This window comes from Macrobrachium rosenbergii, chromosome 3, assembly GCF_040412425.1.
Source record: "Macrobrachium rosenbergii isolate ZJJX-2024 chromosome 3, ASM4041242v1, whole genome shotgun sequence".
In the NCBI taxonomy this organism is placed as follows: domain Eukaryota; kingdom Metazoa; phylum Arthropoda; class Malacostraca; order Decapoda; family Palaemonidae; genus Macrobrachium; species Macrobrachium rosenbergii.
The window spans coordinates 29864427-29886198 of record NC_089743.1 but is presented as its reverse complement, the minus strand read 5'-3'; the positions used below and the strand labels follow the sequence as shown (position 1 = coordinate 29886198).

Below are 21772 nucleotides of genomic sequence, written 5' to 3'. Positions count from 1 at the left end.
CTGCCCAAAACCTTAAAGTCATTGTACTGAATGGAATATTTGCATTTATCGGCATGATCCCTTATGTTGGAAAATTCGGGATTTGAAAGTTTAGTGCCAGTTCTATAGCTGACAGCTCTGTGATGTCGATTCGGACCTCAAGTAACCTATGCGTCGATCCATCGAGGACAAGTAAACTAATAAATAACACTCGTGTTCATTAATGGAGCCAAACGGTCTTTTAAACTGAAAAGGCTACCGATATTCTGTGGGTTTGTGGGTTTAATTTTGATTTTCACGGCAGGGAGATGACGGGACATTAAAGATTGCAGTTCTTTATAAAAGGTTGTATCGTGAATAAAAGGAAGACTGGAATAGAAAGGTAATTTAGGAATGACGCGGAACAAAAAATATTATTTAAAAATTTGGAGACGTGTTTGGAGAGTAAGTGGGTGGGAAAGCAGTTGCTGTTAAAGTATTTTTGCAAGAACGTGATCTCATTGTGGAAAGCTTGACAACTAGAGGATAAAGCGAAGGCTCGGTGAAGCATGATTAATACGGAGTTAGTCTTAATATCAAGAGATCAACAACTATAAACATTTGTACCAAGACCAGTGAATGTCTTTTTTTTCTAAAAACAGAAGTAGCGAAGCCTTGAGAGGATCGTGTTATTAAAATATCTAAAAGATGTAACTGGTTGTTAGTCTCGTGTTCAATCGTGAATTTAATATAGGGTGAAATGAACTGATGAAAGTTAGAAACCTCTCGGCGTCAAACTGACTTCTGAAAAGTGTAAACGTGTCGTCTACATACCGCATATAAAATAGTGGATGGCAACTAAGGAGATTAGTATCAAGCACGTGCTCTTCCAGAGAGCACTTAAAGATATCGGCGAAGATGGGTCCAAGTGGAGAGCCCATAGCCATACCACTGATTTGTGAGTAAGAACACACACACAGACACACACGCACGCATGTTAAGTGTATGTTTGTATTTATATATGCATAAAAATGTGTGTGTACTCATGCACATTCAGTACTTGTATTATATGTTTACTTTACTTTCATGCATACACATGTATGCACGTGTTTGTGACTTGGATGTCAATTCAACATTCAAAGGTGTGTTACTGACCCAACATTAAGCATAGGTCCCCCCGACTTTCACATCTACACCTGAAAGAAAGAGCCAACTTGCCTGTGGTTCAATCTGCCACTACACTTCGCCCTGCTTTTACCCTTGACAATAATATATTTCAATTTTATATGAAGATTAGAGGTAGTTAATGATGGAATATCAAGAAAATAGCAACGTGTAAATGCATAATAGAAAAATTCATAAGTTAGAAGATGTACACCAATCCAATTGTAGGAGACTTTTATTTGACCGCTGACTGCAGGTTAAAAGAAAGCAATAAAAACAATATAACCCGTAAGCTGACTGAAATGGACGTAAGGGATTTTCGCATGTAGTGTGTATGATGTTCAGGATTTAGTCCTTCTGAGGGAACCTGGAAAAACTGCAAGTGAATGGGGAGGGAGAAGTACTGTAGGGCCAGTGCTATATTTGTCATTCTGTCTGCACTGGCATCTTAATGCTTTCACTACAAAGCAATGTGGGAATGAATGCCTTCTCATTGCAGATTCTTCTGACTTGATCCTATTTATCTGAGGAGTGCTTGTATGCATGATTCGAATGGTTCATTACTCACTGGACATCATATGCGTAATTTAAAGTACTATGTTTTTTTTTCATTCGTGGATCTGCAAACACAATAATAATGGTTCTTTGATTAACCTGAGCATCAATCAGTTTTACTTCTCTATGACTGAGAGGGGGATCTGTAATTTAGTGGTAGGAATTATTGAGATGTAAATGTCACATTTTTTTCTTATTTCAAATTTGATATTTCATTTCCAAATGATAAGTTTTTTCTGAAATAACGGTATATGGCCATTCTTAAAAAATATGTTAAACACTTACGACTGAAAACTTAATGACTTTATACTGTTGATTCTGCTATGCTTGTCATTTTTGCTTCATTAATTCACTCCTCTATAAAATTTATTTTTGCTCTTAAGTAGTCGAAGCTTGTCTTTCAATTAAAGCTCAAATGCTCCGTTGTTTACTCATTTCTGCTTACTTACCTTTCTTTTACTTGTTCTACTTACATCCCCATAGTGACTGTGTCTGACTCAGATGACGAGGATCACCTTCGAACTTTAGACACAATACCTGAAGAAGGTGAGTCCCTGAAGGTGATCATACACCCTCTCTTTCTCTAAATGCTGTGCTGCTTCTGTAAATAGCTTTCTCTATTTTAGTCTGTGTTAATTTGTTACTTTGTAAATTTGGTATGAACGTACACTGATTCTTTTTGTTATATATATATATATATATATATATATATATATATATATATATATATATATATATATATATATATATATATATATATATATATATATATATATATATATATATATATATATATATATATATACATACATATACTGTATATCTGAAAAAGATTTATCCATCTTGCCAGTTATGCAGTTGGTTTTATAACACATTTCCTATTTTAGAATACTTTTGGTCATTTGGGTTTAGATCGGGCCAGCGAACATTGGCTTCTTTCGCGTAACTGATAACTCTTCTAAAGAAGCTTTCGACCGTTTTACAGTGCCCATATTATGAATAGGAATAGTGCCGAACAATAAATAATAATTGCATATTTATTTGTAATTTTTTTAAAATGCCGTCTGTAATTAAAGGTGTGCAAAACAAGGAAAAGGGGGTTGAAATTGTAACGTTGTTCATGCACTAATCTGCATTTGATAATCGGTATACGTGAATATACTTATTTCCAAAGCTTTCCGAGCCCTGGGATGTGATTTCTTCATGTGTATGTTCAAATGATAAATGGTTAAATTGTGTTTTAATTATAGTATATTCCAAAATGTAATGGCTTTAGTTTTATTTGTATTTCCATTGTTATTTTAAATTCTGATATATGGAATTTATTATTTAGGGGTATACTCCATTACCCAATGAAGTTACTTGTAAAGTTTCAAAGTTCCGTAAAAGTCTACTGACTATTCAACCCATATTTGATTTACCGTGTTTTATTCCTTGAATAACCGTCGCGTGTAAAATGATTTTTTTTGAACTGCAACTGTTTTCCGGATATATACTTCGGTTTGATCAGAAAAAATCATAAAGTTTGTTGTGTTGTCTGTCAGGAAAGTGTTTAAGACTGAGATGTTCTAGTGTATTTTTTGTTTTTAACCTTTTGATATCACTTCGTTATCTTCATCTTCAATAGTTCCTCGTTGGGAGAGTGGGTTCCGTTCTCAGCTAGCACTCTGCTGGCCACGAGTTCGAATCTCCGACCGGCCAATGAAGAATAAGAGGAATTTATTTCTGGTGACAGAAATTCATTTCTCGCTATAATGTGGTTCGGATTCCACAATAAGCTTTAGGTCCCGTTGCTAGGTAACCAAATGGTTCTTAGCCACGTAAAATAAATCTAATCCTTCGGGCCAGCCCTCTCTAGGAGAGCTGTTAATCAGGTCAGTGGTCTGGTTAAACTAAGATATACTTAACTTTTAATTTCAGAAGAAATGAGTGAGAGAACCGAATCCAGAGTCTCACGATCCGCCTCCAGAAGTAAGTATGATTACTAAAGTTTTTGATGCATAAAACTGGCTTGTAGTTGTGATAATATAGGTAAGAGTGTTTCACTGAGTTTCAGAACAACCAGTTTAATTGAATTGTGCAGTAAGGACAGAGTCTTTAAACTGGTCTGATATACTTTCTCCGTAGTTTGCATTTGTTTTACTTCTTCATTCAGCCTGATAGATTTTCCCCAGATATTTCTCATATATTTTATTCGTATCTGCTTATAGAGATTGGCACTAAGCAAATCTGTTTTACCTGATGCTCTTGGAATGTATAGTTTAATATTGGAGTTCTTTTCTTGACTCTTCCATCATTCTTGCTTTGCATGACATCTTTCTTGTAGATCTCTTCTTACCATTCAACCCCACGGATGTCATACAACTATCACCCGTGGCCAAAGCCCTGGGTAAGCTTACAGGGACTAAAACGGGTACCGCAAAAGCAAAATCGAAGGAGTCACCATCTAGTACTACTGACAGTGTCCCAGGAACACCACATGGATACTACAATGCCACGCAACAAAATACTTACTACAATGAGTCCGGTGTTAAGAATTATTATAATGAAGCTACAGGGAAAAACTACTACAATGAAGCTGGTGCTAAGATCGAGGGTGTTACTTCTGATAAGCATCCTCCTGATGATTATGAGTCGATGGCCGAGGTTAAGGAGAAGAGTGAAGCAAGCGCTCAGGAGAGGGAAATGACAACTGATGCCACAGTTGCAGCTACACCAGATGTTAAGGAAGGCGATGATGATGATGACGATGAGGAGGAAGTCATTTATTATGAAGAGGTCATCCTAAAGACGGATGAGAAGGTCTCAGACGAAAATAAAAGTGGGCCCTCAGGTACACGAAGGAGAAGACGAAGGCGAAGGAAGAGTAGAAGCCATGGGGGTGGAACTGCAGGTGGGAAGATTTTTTTGGATGGAAAAAAGTCATTTCCAAGTAGCTTGTAATTGTTTTTAAGCGTAACTTTGCTTAAGGGATTATGGGAACTATCATATAGTCTTGTCTCTTTTGAGGAAAGTTGTGTCGCATTCAGCGCATAAGGAAAATCTTTGTTACCTTTGTCACATGTGAAGTAAACTGTTTCAGAGGCTAGGAATTCGATCTGCAAGTATAGATGTTGCATTTATGTAAAGTCATCTAGATTTTTATTGTTGACAAGGAATGATTATTACATATAATGTATTATGCCGAAGGGCTTCTCTTCATATGTGAAATGTGCAAGTTATTGCTGCCTTAATAGAGACTATTGCATTAGAAACATTTATAAATTTCTTGTAAAAGTATGTTCGAAAGCAAGTTTTTAACAAGTATCAGTTACACGAAAGTTTAACGTGTTTACCCTCGGCACTCAGCCTCAGTTTCACACTAACTGTGCTACTTTCAGGAACTTCAAGTCGTGCTGATATTGTTGAATCTCCCGCGGGAGATGACTTTCCACCAACTACGTCTGCTGCCACTCCCTCCCCTACTCCAGCTGCCGTACCTGAACCTTCGAAAGAGAGATCGCCATCAGCAGACTACAGCACTGTCAGCAAAACTGCCGGAAAAACATCCAGATTGTCTGATAACAAATCTTATTCAATCATTGAAGTGGTGAAGACAACAGAGAGCACTTCGAAATCAGTAGGCACAAGTTCTTCCGGTGAATCTGAAGAAGAAGGACCTGAGAAAGCTGAGATGGTGAGCCAAGATGACCGGCTTAAAGTACCCAATCTTTTGGTACAGGTAACACCTTGCTAATGCTTCTTTTTGCTTCAAACTAACTAATAGTGCTTCTTGCTGAAATTCAGATAAATTCAGGGTTTAGAGATGAGACTTTTTATTTTTAATCACATGTTATCGTTCAGTGAAAACTTATATAGATTTACATTGCTTAGAACCTGAATATCTTGTTTTTGTTATTCATGAATTTAGCCCTAATAATGGTTAACGTTTCACTCTCTATGTAATAGCGTTAAGGTTCATATCCTTTATTACTTGAATCGGCAATCAAGATGTTTTTCAATTTTAGACTCTGAGTTCATCTTGGTCATTTTATCACTGTGCATGAGTGGATTATTAGACGGATATTTACAGGAAAACAAGAATATTACTACCGTAATTAGTACTTTTCTAGAAAACAAGAATGTTAGTACAGTAACTCATCGCTTTGTAGATACACGTATATCTTATTTAGTTGTTTACTTAGCTTGAACATGAACATATATCTGATAATTACTGCATTTCAGATATTTTGTTTTTATTGGTGTTTATGGCAGTTCATATCAAAGGGTGTTTTATTCTTGTATATGATTGGCTGTTTAAAGTACGTAAACAGCATTTTCTACAGTCGACATTCAGTGATCTAGCTGGAAATAAATATTTACTGACTGTTCAGTATTTTTCGAGTCAAGATGATGAATTGGTGTTGCAATTAAATTATGTTACAGTAATTAAGAAGCCATTCTGATGAAGTATTTGAATACTAATAGTGGAAAAAACAATGAATTAACTATAAACAAGTCACAGATTGTTTCCTGCAAAATATAGATATAAATTGTGAAACTTGCACATTGAGAAATTTAGTAATCACTATGACTCAAAACTACTTAAAATGTAGTAAATATTAATTAAGAAATTGGCCTTTGGATACGCATTGCGCTGACATAGTAGCTTCGGCTTAAATTAAAATGTTATCTCATTCTGGCTCGTGTTGTCGTATGCATTATAGGTTAAATTGGAATTTTATGAAAAACAAAATATAAATTGTGAAAGTGTAAATTGTAACCGTCTGCAAATTCAATTTTGTGATATATTTTAAAGAATGTGATTTGTGCAATAGCAAACTGTGAAATCCTTGATTCCACTAGCCATTTTCACCTGCAAATGAAAGGTTATTTCTCTAAAGTTATGAGACATTTTAAACTTCAGATTTATTTTTCAGTGCAGTCATAACATTCAGTAATTTTCTATTATCGTTTATTTAAGAACATGGCACATACAACTTGATTCATCATTAAAATTTTACTACTAAAATTAGCGCAACAAAATCACTTTTTAATTTGTAGTGAGAGAAGTCAAGTTTAACAATGTTATGATGCTTTGGTTTCATGCTTGATATTGTGACGCAATAGTTGCTTTTGGATGGATATTTTTTACGTTGCAAGCCTTTAGATGTGAATTTTACTGTTGTGCTTGCACACTATAACCAAGGGAAAGGCTGGTTTCATACATTTATGATCTGGTGATGTCTAAAGAAATCTGATATTGCTTTTATATCTGTAAGGTGTAGGATAAATATTTGAAAGACTGTTTGTAAAGATAGCCAAGGTAAATTTTAACCATTTTCTGATATTCTGGACAGGGCTGTTTTGTTTAGTGTTTTGTGTGTTGTGGAATAAATGATTTTTTAATGTTTATTCATCACTGATTGTACCATACCGTAATACTAGTATCTGTTCAAGACAAATATGATACTGATACTATATACTGAATATTTTTGGAGATCGTTTATATCAACGTTTGCATTTTTATCTTCATTTTCATTGCATTATTTAGCTCCAGATTCCCGAACTTCTTTTGCAGGTTTGTAAAGGATACAAAATTATGCTTTTTGTAGCGTAGTGAAAAGACAGTTGCTTAGAGTGTGCAATTTTATTTATAGCAGTGATGATTTCATACTTTAGGTGATTGTGGTGACTGAAGTAATCTTGCGTAATAACTCACAGATTGGAAATGAATTAACTCTTTAGTGATTCCTAGTTTGTCCTTCGCTGTTCTTGTAACTGGCAGTGAACGGACTGGATACGAAGGTGCGTTCTTTGTAGATATTTGAGGACAACATATTTCTACTGAGCAATTTTCCTTTGAAATGGAGAGCTTTTAATAATTTTTATGCTTCTATTACATTAATATTCTGAGGAGATCATATTCTGTACCAAGAAAATACTTCACTGTAATTCATTACGTGTGAGTGATAACACAGATCTTAATAGGACTCAATCATTTAAAATCTCATTTCTGTTAATTGCCAAATTCTCTTTAAGCTTAAGTTACTTACTGTGAAAAATAGTATTTAGATTTTATTTTTGGTAACGAATTGTCATTTTTCAAGGCATTAGTAGGTTTTTGAACTCATCTTGAAGACGTTATTTATTCACCTGATATTGTCTAGTTTTTTTTATATAGTTTACTATAGATAGATTTAGTATTTAGTTGTTGTATTTTTAGATTCTTGTAAAGTTATATATATGTATTCTTAGATTACATGACACCTAATCTTTATAATAGTTACGCAACATGATTTAATAATGAAATATTCTTGTAGTAAACTTTGGAATTCTTCTCGTTGTAGTTATGTCCATTTTTCAAGAAGTAGAGCTCTAGATTGTGGCGTACAAGTTTTGTAGATTTTCAGAGATACTAGTTGTGAATGTAAGTTTTTTGCTTACTTGATTCAGTTATTGTACCTCACCAACAGAGATTTTTTTATTTTAGTGTTTGGTTTTTTTTTAGTTTATCCTTTTCATTCAGTCCATGTATTTTGTGGCAGCATATACTGTAGACCTCAGGGATGTTTTGAAGGTAGCTCATATGTATTTTTCAGACTGTTTTCCTTCTCAGTATTATTTTCCTTTTGCTGTCCAAACTTGATTCTTCAAAGAAGTGTTTTATGCTTCAGAAATAAATAAAATACAGTTCCCCTTTGTTGTATAAGTTAAACTGATCATTCTGAAATGTACTTATGCCAGATTGAGGGTCTGAAGGCCCGTCACAGCAAAGAACCGGATTACCAGGAAGTGCGGGAACTGAAGGAACAGATTCAAATGATGAGGAAGCAGCTCGAAGCACGAATGGAAGAAGACAGCGAAGCTCGACCGGATACTCCAGAAACCCCTCAGGATGAGCAGCCTCCAAAAGGACCCCTCTTAGTCCTGCAGGGGTCTCCTACAAATGAACGACCACCTTCAAGGGAATATGAACAGTTGAAATTTGATGTAGGTTCTTTTGAATTTTCTTTCAGTTTTGGGTAACGATTTTGTCGTTGGTATTTATTTTCAATAGAATTAGAATTTCATGTGTTTATTGTTGAATGGTACTTCATGCAGTGTTTAATTTATGAGCAATCTAAAGAGATACCCTTGTTTTATTAGTTATGACATCCTTACTTGGACGTACTTATTATCCCCCTGGCATATCCCACTGATATTTTAAGAGGGCTAAGACAAAAGAATGCTCGTTTATCATTATTTCATGGTTCTGCTTTATTGGAATGTGGAGGTTACGACAGTTAAACTATACAAAACCTGAGGTTCCTTGGATTACTTATTTCTTGATGATTTCCTTTTTGTTATCCGTATGTAGCTCGTATTCATTTTTCATAATATTATTGCCTTGTAGTATGATTATAGAACCTGTTTGTTTTAATATGCCTTTAATTCCTATATTCATCTTTTAACAGCGAACAGTACGACGTTTACTGGCTGAGGGACAAGCAGGAAGTTATGAGAAAGCAGAATTGGCGGCCCAGCTTATGAGTTTCAATTTCGATGAGTACGATTCCTTACAGGCTGCTGAAGAGTGCTCTTCCATCTACACTGCTATTCAGTTCTTACAGCAAGAATGCGAGTTGTGCGCCGAGAAGTATCCCATGGGAAAGGTTAGTGTGTGCAAGAGAGATACAAATAGACATACAAAGTAGGAGCGAGAGAGATGCTATTAAGCCAGTAAAAGTTAAAATAATAAGAATAATTCGGTCATTATTTATGAGAGGTACAGTACGCTGCCACTCTTTTAAAAAGGTCACTTATTATGTCAGTAGACTTCACTTATTTGTGTCATCTCTGTTGGCAGATGGTGTCAATGCTGCAGTGCACCCACAGATGCTGCCGGGAATGTGCCAAAACCTACTTCACCTTCCAAATCAAGACCAAGAATATACGTGATCTCAGATGCCCATTTTGTAATGAACCTGATCTGGATGCATGTGAGGTAAAGCGCGTATTTTGAATTGAAGATTTTAAGATGTAGAGAAAGCAAAAACAATGTGTTGGGAGTGTTTTATTTTAATCTTACATATAGATATTTTGTTAATATTTTTTCGTTAAATATAGTACTTCAGTAGCTATTAGAGATATTTTTGTTTAATATTTTTTACAGATTATTTTATTTATCAGTAGCAAAATGTTCTTGTAAGATACCATCTTATGGAGAATAACGGAAATGGACAACCATGTGGAATGAAATTTAATTTTCTTTAATAACAGCCAAAGGTTTCAGCATAGCAAAGGAGCTCATTCAGTCTGTTCTATTTTTACCACCTTTTTCTCTGCTACAGGAAATAGCTAATGAGTACCTGAACAATATGGATATCCTGCTCAAGAACATCATTGATGAAGAGACCCACGAACTGTTCCAAAGAAAACTTAGGGACTGGACACTCATGAAGGATCCTAATTTCCGCTGGTGCAACAAGGTAACAACAACAACAAATAGTCTGTGTGCTACATTTGAATTTGTCATAAAATGAAATGTAATTGGGAGGTTTTATGACTATGAATGTGTATTTTTACATTCGAAAGTGCTTTGTAGACGGTGATTCTCATTCCATAATTTGATAAATATTGCATGTGCTGTATGCTGGGGCGTTCCTAGACATTTTGGGGCCCGGGGGGCACAGTCCCATTTGGGGCCCCTCTTATGGGGTGGAAGGCAAGCGAAGCAAGCCAAAACAGCTGAGGGGTTGGTGGGGGGGCGCTGTGAGCCTCCCCCCCGGGAAAAATTTTAGAATATGAGCAATTGTAGGATCATTTTAAAGGCACTTGTAAATGCAAATTTCAGAAATTTTATTTCTTAAAACTAGGTGTACATTGAATAATTGAAGATCCGCTTAATCCAGTTAAACATAATGATAAATGGTAAAAATGAGGATAACAGTAATGTGCTCTGATGAGCATATGATGTGGAGGTCAGATTCATTGAATCATTTGAATGTGTATTATCTGGGCAAATGGGGCAATTATGGGGGCCCTCAGAGGATAATTAGGACCCCTATAAGCAGTAATCATTTGCCTTGTATCGGCCCTGCCCTTACCCCAATCAACGTTACCCACCCTCCTCTGATCCGTATGAGAAGGTCTATAATGGGCTCTACGATTTGGGGGGGGGGCGCGGCTGGAGAGCACTATTTCTTCTACATAACATTTTTGTTACATTTTTGTTCACAAAATTGGAAATTGGGGCCCTTTAGGGGGCCCCAAATTTCGGGTCCAAATATAAATGGGGCTCTTGACCATTTTGGGGCCACTGGATTTAGCTTGTCCTGTCATAGCAGCAATGGTTAAATTTCGCATTTTGAGGCCCCCTCACTTTGGGGCCCGGGGCGCGATTTCAAACAGCCCCCCCCTCAGGAACGCCACTGGCTGTATGAATGAGTAGTTTCATATTTTCCGTTAGTACTGTATATGGACTTGCAGCCTTGATATTTGTTTCTTTTTATATAATAAATCTATTCAAGGTTAATTGAGCATAATTTGGGATGTTAAAATTTATCATTACTCTTCTCAGTAACTTGGATTGTGTGTTGATCTCCTTGTAGTATCGTCTCCTTCTTATACGTGCAACTTTGTGGCCTAGACCAGGAATCAGCTCAACTCTAAAGCATTATTGAAATGTTGTGCCAATCAAGCAGTTTTTATTGCAGACTACCACTAATTACTTTAATTTTCCTTTACAGTGTTCATCTGGTTTTATTGCAAATCCCCGTGCAAGGAAGCTCATATGTCCAGATTGCAAAGATGTTACATGCGCACACTGCCGTGCAACGGTAAATATCAATTTATGAATAAGTTTTCATGATATAATAGAAACTTGGGATTACCGTCCTTAGTATAAACACTATTTCATAGAATATGATGTAAGTTTAGAGATCTTTATCAAGTTTCTAAAAATGTATAGGTTGTCACCCTGCAGCATTTCTCGAAGAATTGGAGTATACAGTATGTGTTTGTGCAATGGAGGAATCATGCTTTGATACAAAATAGTCAGCTGTGTACTCAACAGGAAAAACATTTTGAGTGAGCTAGTACTTCCTTATAGATACTCACCATCCGTTCAACATATGTATGCATTCATTCACTTTCTTCCCTTACTACTTTTCTGGGCCAATGATGTAGACGTCCTTGGTTGGAGTTACCATGTTTTTTCTCGTGTTTTTATTTTAATATAGGTTTTGATATAAATTTCACTTTGCATATGTTAATTGCAACATTTCTTGTTATACAACGAAATCTGAATGCTCAAAATAACCAGTTATTTATGAGACGTCAAAAAAGGAAAACAAATCCTCGTATGTCTGTGAAAGTGTAATATAACAGTTTGGATATGCTAAGTATTACAGTTTTCACATGAAACATAACAATAAGTGGTGCTGAAACACTACCTAAGCTACAAGAAATTGAATTCACAGAGACAGAAAGAGAGAGAGAGAGAGAGAGAGAGAGAGAGAGAGAGAGAGAGCAGATGCGGTGTCATGTAAAAGCTCATTTTTATAATTTGATATAATTCTGAATATTCACTACATCTTTCTCATGCCTTTGAGAGCAAACTAATAAGAGATGGCAATTGTCTATAATAGATTAGTTGGTGTTCCATGTCTCTCTATACTATGTGGATTTGAGTCAGATTTTTAAATGTAACTTTGCAGGAACCCGAACATTTGGAAGGCCTTTTCAATTTGGGAAATATATTGAAATAGGTGACGGAAGCAAAGTCACAACGCTTCATTTTAAGATTCCTTTGTTTCAAGTATTTTGTCCATCTTTTTTATAATTCTCTACTTCCAATTAATTAAACTTCAGCCGCAAACAATACTTGCAACTTTCCTTGTCTAGTTCTACTTGATGAAATCCCCAATAAGCGTCAGCAACAGTCTTGAATCCAACGGGACTCCCAATACCCTACTGAAGGGCGCAGGCACGTGGTGTGTCAGTCTCAAGCAGCAGTCACTGGTAATTGACGGTGCATCGAGGCTGGCCGGACTTCTTTGCCATTACCACCATACATGCGCACCATTCTGTTGCCTCTCCAGGGGGAACGGGTCACAGGACCCCTCTTTTTACATCTTTGTCAGGTTGGACTTTAACCTCATCCTCCCAATGCTTAGGAATCAACGCAGGCATGTGACAGGCAAATGGTACTGCTCCAGGGTTAAGATGGATGTGATGATGCTCACCTATCATCAGACGTAGATTAAACATGCTGCCATAACCATTTCTCGGGTCTTGGACCATTTTCTTCCAATAGTGGAAGAGGCACTGTCATCAGTTTTGGAGGCATAGTTGTTATTGCACCTGGAGTTGTGTCATTAAAAACACTGAGGCCATGAAAGGACTGTGATGAGGGAATTTCTCTAGTGCTAAGCTCAGTTCCTTATAGGCTGTTAATGAAAGGTAGAAGTGTTTAACTGTCTTCATGAAATAAACATCCTGCAAAGTGGAGTGTCTTCATGCTTGATTCAGCAGGCAGCTGATCCCATGCATTTCAGGGGTATGTCAGCAATGTCCCCCTTGCTAGCAGCCCAGTGTCGCAGCAGTGCAGGTCACACTTTAATAAATAAAAGTAGGGAGGGTCCCACTACACACAAACACTTGGGCACCTGTGTCCGCCACAGTGGGGGAAAACTTATTGCCCCTCCCATAATCATGTCAACCTTTACCTTGATCAAGGGTTGCAGGGTATGGTAGGCTTCAGCCATTACAACATACATTGGCTCCTGACCGTGTCAGCCTCTGCAATTGCTACAGTTACAGTGTTTGGGATTCACATTACCCATGGCATTCTGGGTCCATGCAATTTCCAGTGCAGTATCCAAGTTGGTGTTGGTGCCAGTGGTATTCAGAAAATTGCACAAGATTTCCTGCCCTTAGCATCTTTGCTGGCCACTTCAAACATACAGCACATGGCCGGTAAGATATCAGTATTATTAAAGATATATTATATGACTGAAACACTTGACTTTTTAATTCCTGTTTACTAAGGCCTACCATAAGTTTCCATAATAACATGTGTTCTGACAAGTCAAAATCACAATTTTCAATTAGGAGATTTGAAATCACAATCAGCAGTTTTCTGTATGCACTTAATGAAATAATCACTCACGGACTGATCTGGCCCTTGCACTATAATAAAAAAGATCAGACCAGTGCACTGCCTGACTGGGTGACCGAAGCACTATTTTTTCCACATCGCTGAGAGCTTCCTCAGGTGTAAGATTATGCCACTGGACATTGATGAACCTGGACTGGAATTCCACCGAAGACATCTCGCTCTGACATTTTTTGGGGGCTGAAGACTGTGGAATCCTTGGAATGGAGCCCACTCCTGTATTCAAAAGGGCATGAGTAAGGTCATCCTAAAGCTCCTGAATTGCCTGTTGCTGTGCTGATATGACTGCCTGAGCCTGTAGCATGGATGGAGCGATATTCTTGGTGATCACTGGGGTTCTGTGAGTGGCTGCAGATGGCCTTCAAGCCCTTGGGGTCCTGGGTATATTCCTGTGAGATGTAGCCATTGTTGGAGATGCATGTCTGTTACGGAACTCACTGTGCCATTTTGGGTTAAAGAATAGAACATACTCTCTAGATGAGGGCACGGTACAGACAGACTGTTGAGGCAGTAACATTGTAGCTGCCTAGAGACATCCCACAACTTATACACTAAAAACACTTACAACTGGCATTTCAACAATTCTACTGACTGTTCTGGCATTCCATCATTCCACTGGTATTCCACTCTGTGGTGGCTACACTGTTTTACTGACTTTATCTGTTGTCTCTACTGCTGTTTCATTGTTTTATTTGTTATTCTATTGGCTCTCTGCCTTTATGCTTGTTGTTCTTCAGGTGTTCCACCATTCTGTTAGCTGTTATATTGGCTTTTCTTCACTCTGTAGGTGTTCTTTGTCTCCACACATTTTGCTGTGTTGTCATTTTTCTGACTCTTCTAATTGTTCAACTAATCCCTCACTTTGTCTATTTATAGTACTTTGATTTTATTATTCTTCTGTTCTCCTGGTAGTTTCTACTAGTTTTCCACATTCTTACTAACCTTTCCCTGATTAATGGTTCATTCAGGCTTATCTAAAGTTAAAAGATACTCCTTTCTATGTGCAATGCCATCTTTCTTTAATTTGTCTTTCACTTTGCCTAGTTGCACCATTGTATTGTTGGAAGACGAACTGGCAAGTACGTAGATGATTTGGAAAATATAGTTTTCTTTATATCCTTGTACATTTGTATGCATGGAAAGTAGTTTCAAACAGTTCTGCAGAGTTTCGAGAGGTCTTTTTCTGAATGGTCGTCATTGTCAGCAGGGAAGAATTTGCTTGAAACATAGATAGTTTTGTTTATTTCCATTTCGTTGAGTTGGTATGTAGTCAGAGGAGGACCCAAGGCAGTTATGACTTAAGTCGGGTCTGTCTCAACTGGTAATGAGTGTGGCCTTGAGGGATTGGTGGGTTCTCTCTGACATACTGTTGACTGCTGGGCTTAAGGCAGTTGTGTGGTAGTTTTTGAAACTGATTAATTTTGCTGAGAGGAGGGTGTCAGTATCTCAGACATGAATGCCTAGGCACAGGCTTGTGCCATTGCTTCTGACATAGGTACTGCCTCCAGTCACTATGTAGATTGTTCCATTGCCATGATTTGTATGCTGATGCCTCTTCAGTAGGTTGTTGGCAAAATATCAAAAGGCTCCTGAATAGCAAATAAACTAATGTTTCACATCATTACATCTAGTACTCAGGGTGATTCTTGTAGGCCATCCAGTTTCTCAGATTCAGCTCAGGGATCATTTAGTAGTTTAAATGTCAGACATGACAGGAGTTACACACTCAAGAAACCCAAGAGGAACAAAATAATTTCCAGTATTTAGACAGAACCTCTTAGTATGAGCCTCCAAAGAATACCCTTAATAAGGTTTCTCTATTTCATGGTGTGCTATGTTTCTTCCATTTGACATGTTCCTAGTGTTACTCAACAAGAAACTCAACAGACCTCCATCATCTCCTAAAAGACCTTTCCAGTGAACTTCTTTGGCCAGTAAACATACACCGTTGAAATCTAGAGCTATTGCACTTTCATGCTTGGAGGTTATCCAATCTGCCAGATTCCTTTCACCCCTTTAGGGCCATTTATGACTGCTGGATGGTCTTTTCCCAAGATCTTCCTGTATGATTGAATTTAACAAAGTTTCCTTTTTACAGTAATTAAAGGTTAAATTATTAGATCATTATTCTAAGAGGGACCTTTCCTATTCTATCGTAGGAGCACTAGTCTTGTTCCCTTGAGGAGGGCTCTTTTTCAGATCTAGTTGTTGGAATGGTCTTCCTTTTAGCATTAACCCTCACCAAATTGTAACATCAAACTGTCCGAATTCACCTCTGTGAGTCTCTCCATTTCTGTAACTTCATCATCTAGACTGATATGTAAATAATGGTGAAAACCATGGAAACAACAACTTCTTTACTTAGAAATATAGTATTATATGAGTGGTGACATGGAAATGTGGTAACCTGTTTCAGCACAATTTTCCTTGAAGATTGTTATCGTTATATGAATTTAAAAGGCAACAGTCAAAACACAACCAAAGTTTTCATATAAATGAAAGCAGGAGAGGGATGCAGGGTTCTCAACCATGACAGTTGAATTCTATATCATAAACAAGTGAATGCTGTCTTTGCTTAGTAATTATGTATATGTAGTCAACATATTTTATATCAAAGCATAAGACTAATTAAGGCAGTAGGTTGTTTGAAAATACTGGAAAATTTCATTTATTACCATAGGCTATAAGCTTAGGCATCTGAGGTTGTAAGACTGCACCCTATTTGTGGTTTTCCTTCACGTGGCTCTCTTTCCTTTACAGTGGGAACCGGCACATGAAGGAATTTCATGCGAGGCATTTGCACAGTGGAAGGTTGATAATGATTTAGAGGTACAAGCTCAGGGAGTAGCCAAGCATTTGGCTGAAAATGGCATTACATGTCCAAAGTGCAAGTAAGTTTTTATGAATATTTCAATATACTGTCATTCTTTGTCGGTAGTTTCCTAATTAAAGGCACATAGAATGATCAAAGTTTCTGTTTGAGAACATTGCTTATTTTGTTCTGTGAACCATTTCCATCTTTCAGATTTTGCAGATATGATATCTCTTCATTTATTCTTATCTTGACCTAATAAAAAAAAAAGATTGAACACTATACCCCAAGCTTCTTTATTTTAACATTGTAACCCCTTTAATTCAATTTAAGTGTAATTGATGTAAAATCAGTTCAGCATTTCACTGAAAAAGGACGTTTGAATAACTTCATACTATTGTTATATGATGTATTTTCCCCTCTATCTGATTTTTACCTTTATAGTGTTACTATACCTGTACTTAATCCTTTCTTTCCAGATTCACCTACTCATTAGCTAAGGGAGGCTGTATGCATTTCACATGCACCCAATGTAAATATGAGTTCTGCTCAGGTTGTGGACAACCATTCCGTCAAGGTTCCAAGTAAGTTCTTCTATTATTTGAATATTTTTCTTCATTTGGTCAGAAGTCAGTTTAAAAGCAAAGTTTTATTTTTGAACTGCGCCTCTCTTTCAGGTAATGGGTCAGTTTTTAAGAGCAGATTTTATGTCTGGTTTTGATGGTTGCTATGTACCCTGAATTTTGGTGGTTTCTTTTTCAAATAATTTTTGGCCCTTGCTCCATTATTCATGTTCACATGTCAGTTTATAAGCCATCATTCAATTTCCAAAATTTTGTCGCTGATTTTGATGAACCTGAGGATCAGTAATTATTTTCTCTGAACATGGTTTACCTTTTTCAGTTTTTCAAGTAAACAGGTCAGTTTTAAAACCAAATTCTTTTCAAGATTTTTATTTTTCTCTAATTTGGATGAAAATTGATAGGTAGGTTGGGGCTGATTATTATTTTACCTATTTGTTTGGCAGCTTGACACATTTTCAAGTTCACAGGTCAATTTCAAGTTCATTTTATTTTTTCTTGACTTTTATAGAACTTAGTACATAGGCACATTTATGGTTTGTGATCGGGTTTTCCAAAATATCTATTACTTTGATCCATTTTTACGGTCATAGTTCCGTTTAAAAGTATATTTCTTTTCCAATTTTCCGAGGTCATAAATCCTCTTGATTGTTTAAAGCATTTGTTGAAACGTTTTTACTCTGTGTTTACTGTTTCTGGTCAGTTTAAACGCCAAATTTTATTTTTCAATGTTCAGATTTCTCTGATTGTGATGATAATTGGCTGGTAGGTACTTTATGGTTGTTGATATTTTTCCCGAATTTTGGTTACTTTGGCCTATCTTGAGGTCACGGGTCAATTTAAAAGTTAGCTTTTGCCTTTGCCTATTTTCCAAGGCCACTGGTTAATTTAAACGTCAACATTTAATTTTACTCTGATTTTTATCAAATTTTATAGGTATGTGCCTTTGGTATTGGTGATCGTTTGTTCCTAGTACGTTTTTATCTAGATATTTTTAGGGTCTAGGGTGAATTTAAAGTTCAAATTTTGTTAGTCAAATTTTAATTTTTCCTTTGATTTTAATGAAAATTACCAGGTGCATACTTCAGGGCCATTAATTATATATTTCCCATCTGTATTACCTTAGGCCATTTTTCAAGTTCACGAATCAGTTTGAATGTCAACATTTTCATTTTCTCTGTTTTAATGCATCTTGGATGTAGGTTTCTTGGTAAGTAGTGCTTGCTTTTCCCAAATTATCCTTCCCCTTGGCATGTCTTTCGAGGTCACAGGTAGATTTAAGATCAACATTTTACTATTCTCTGATTTTAATGAAACTTGGTTTGTATTTTTCCAAATATTTTTATTTCACCTTGACTTGGTTTCAAGGCCATGCCCAATTAATTTTTCTACAATTCTACAATATTTTTCTCGAGTCTATGAAACCTAGTACATAGGTATGTTTGGGTTAGTGAATATTTTCATTGAATAAGTTCAACCTTTGGCTTTTTTTCAAGGTCATAGCTCAGTGATGTTAGGTCTGTAATGCACTGCAGTAGAGATTTTCGCCTCCAGCAGGCATTTCTAGATTTAAATAAATTCAGACTAGACAAAAGTGACAGAAATATTCCGTTTTTACTAACTTAAAGTTCCATTTCTCTTTCGGTTACGATTTTTTGTCAAATAGTTTGCTGTATCTTTTGGGATACGAATCATTTGGCGATCTACGCTGTTGATTTTTGTTGCCAGTTAAAATTCATTACCACTTAAAGTTAATTAAGCTAACTTGTGTTTTTTTTATAAGCACTTAGTTTGGAGAAATTCTTTGAATATGCCACGTTTTTCGTGATTTATTATACACAGCCGTTTTATTTCTATTATGTTGATGTAAGTACCTATCTCAAATTGGTTTTAAGGTTGATTTATGTTATCTGCATAGTTTCCTTGGTTGTTTGTTATACATGGAAATTTATTGCAACAGGAAATATTATGTTTCATGTTATTTTATCTTAGCTAGTCAATATGTACTTTGTACCATTACTTCTTTATTATTATGAGTAAAAGGATTGGAAATATTTTAATTATACTGTAGCTCTCCTAGGCAACAGTGTTTTATAAGGTTAATATTGCCATATTTTTAGATGCCCCATTGGACCATACTGTGAACGTCTGGGTCTCCATGCTCATCACCCACGGAACTGCCTTTTCTACTTGAGAGATAAGGAACCCCACCAACTTCAGAACCTACTGAAGGTACGAAAAAAACTAAAATACAAGAATGGGAGAAAGGAATTTATTCTTGATTAATTGTATTCTTAAAGTTGATTAGATGTATTGTGCGGATGTTGTCTTATCGTAACTTATTTTACATTGCCTAATGATGCTCAATTTTTTTTTCTGTTTGTTGTGGAATGTTGTACAATTTGATTAGGCTACTTGTAGAAAAATCACTCATTGAAGCTCAGCTTTTGAGGTTATCAAGAATAAGAATGTTTCTTATACTAACTGAATAACCTTTTAGGATGCTGGCATCAGCTATGACACGGAGGCTCCCCAGGTAAGGGATTCTCATGGACAGAAAGTGCTATGCCTCGTGCAGGAGCAGAAGGAACTTCCTGATGGTCTGAAGGATGACATCTGTGGACGAATTGTACCTGATGGATATGCTGGACTTTGCAAGTATGTTTCAGTTATTTTCATCATGTTTGCTGGGAAAAATAAGCATGGTTTCATATGAGCTGGTTTGATTTGGTATATTTTGTGGCTGATAATAAATTATAGACATTGTTATATTTATGCATAAATTCTGTACGTAGAACTTTTTTTCAAATCGAATCTTAAAGTTTTCCAGTGGTCCACTACTGTTTTTGTTAGCTTGAATAGACCATTGAACCCTAGGGGAGAAATTCTCGTGAACCTACCCAGTTTTTTCTTCAGCTGATCAAAATTAATCTATTACGTATCACCAACAGCTCAATAAGTAGAAAATTTTAGAGATAATATTTTTTTTTACTCTTGTTTGTATATCTGTTGAGTTCTACTAACTGCTTTAGAAATTTTCTGTAATTTTCGGTATTAATTCACATTTCAATTTGGAAATCTTTTTTATAAACTAAATGTCTGTTCTTTTTTATGTGAAGTAAAGTGTTCTTTAATTGTAAAGAGACTACAATAGAACTAAATAAGATATGGATGCAAAGTGAAAGTTGTAACATAAGCACTTTAATTTACTTTGCCATGTAAATCATAGTTTTAAAACAAGCTGTACAGTCACTGAAACAACGTTAGAAGCAAGAGGATTATAGTCATAGTATTATATCAGTTACATTATTAGAAACAAGAAAAGTTTCAGCTTTACCATCTAACAAATGTATCGGTAAATGAGTTAACCACAAGTTTGGTACATTTTAGGAAATTGATATCAAACAAAAATGTGTTACAGGAAGAATTTTAATTACTAGATTAATCATAGCTAAGTTAAAGGTTAAGAAATTGCTTTATGCATTCTGCTCATTATTTGCCAATGTTTGCAGGAACGATGTGAACATAGAATGTGGCAGCTCAACTTCTGTTTGTAATTGTGCATAGTATTTGATACTCTTCTTTCAAAAGGATAAATACATGTTACATTGCGTCTTGTCCAGTATAATGTACAAAAAGTAATATTTTTTAAGAGCAGATTTCACTTTTTAATACTGTCCATATCACTGTCATACGTAACCTAATACTTCAGTCACTAGGGGCAACATACTTGCTTAAAAAAAATTAAGCTGCTGATGCAGAATTGCAAAAAATTATCCCTCCAGTGAGATATCCACCCTGGAGTAGGATCAGTAGAAGCTTTGGTCTCGTACTGATGCATATACAGTTACAAGGGAGTGAGGGAGCAGATGTTTGTAAAACTTAAAATTTATCTCAAGAAATTTGTTCATACGTCTGATTAGGGTGATGATTTAGACAAGCCGGTACTGTACTTCAGTCTGTAATTCTCTCAACCTGCTTGTGGATTCAGGATTGCTCAAAGCCAGCTAGTATGGCAAACTTGACCTGGAAGTTAGTTTATTGGACCAAAATAACTTTGCATGTATTGTTGAGTAGAGAAGGAAAGCAGGGAAGCTTTTAGAATGAGTGAGGTAGAAATCAAGGGAGGATGGAATGGCATAATGTGTATCCCAAACTGAGGCACTTTGAGGGTCAGTACAACTGAATTGAGCTATTTGAGGGACATGTCACTAAGGTAGAAGGAGGAGAAGAACTGGCATTTCAAATTCTCCAAACGTTTGACTTGGTCAGCAGACAAAAGTTTATACATCACATAAAGTGGGCAAAACTATAACTTCTGAGTGTTAACTATAGCGAGAGGGAAGTCCTTCTCTGGACAGATGTAAGGGCCCATTCAGTAGATTCCTTGTGCCAGAGAGCTATAACGTCCTTAGAGATAAAGTGATGAGATTTTAGAAGAATGACAAACAAGTGTTGGCAGTAGGGGCTATACGAATTTTAGGCAAGATTGATACTTTTACAAAGCCTTCTGGTGTACGTTACTTAAGCTAAATCAGTGCAGTTTACTAATAAAATTTGGTG

General features: G+C 36.2%; 1 protein-coding gene across 50 annotated transcripts in view; it reads left to right on the top strand.

The window, feature by feature from the left end:
- Positions 1 to 21772, top strand: part of LOC136853629 (E3 ubiquitin-protein ligase lubel-like) — a 238984-nt gene that overhangs the window by 200986 nt on the left and 16226 nt on the right. For 35 of the 50 annotated variants that reach the window (XM_067129690.1, XM_067129743.1, XM_067129721.1 and 32 more), the window contains 14 exons: positions 2161 to 2223; positions 3598 to 3648; positions 4004 to 4570; positions 5058 to 5398; positions 7211 to 7237; positions 8404 to 8649; positions 9114 to 9311; positions 9506 to 9643; positions 9990 to 10127; positions 11388 to 11477; positions 16577 to 16707; positions 17108 to 17212; positions 19330 to 19441; positions 19710 to 19867. In XM_067129690.1, the coding sequence (XP_066985791.1) occupies positions 2161 to 2223; positions 3598 to 3648; positions 4004 to 4570; positions 5058 to 5398; positions 7211 to 7237; positions 8404 to 8649; positions 9114 to 9311; positions 9506 to 9643; positions 9990 to 10127; positions 11388 to 11477; positions 16577 to 16707; positions 17108 to 17212; positions 19330 to 19441; positions 19710 to 19867 (2365 nt within the window). The remainder of the gene's footprint in view (positions 1 to 2160; positions 2224 to 3597; positions 3649 to 4003; positions 4571 to 5057; positions 5399 to 7210; positions 7238 to 8403; positions 8650 to 9113; positions 9312 to 9505; positions 9644 to 9989; positions 10128 to 11387; positions 11478 to 16576; positions 16708 to 17107; positions 17213 to 19329; positions 19442 to 19709; positions 19868 to 21772) is intronic. The other 15 variants (XM_067129547.1, XM_067129791.1, XM_067129535.1 and 12 more) reach the window with 11 other exon arrangements.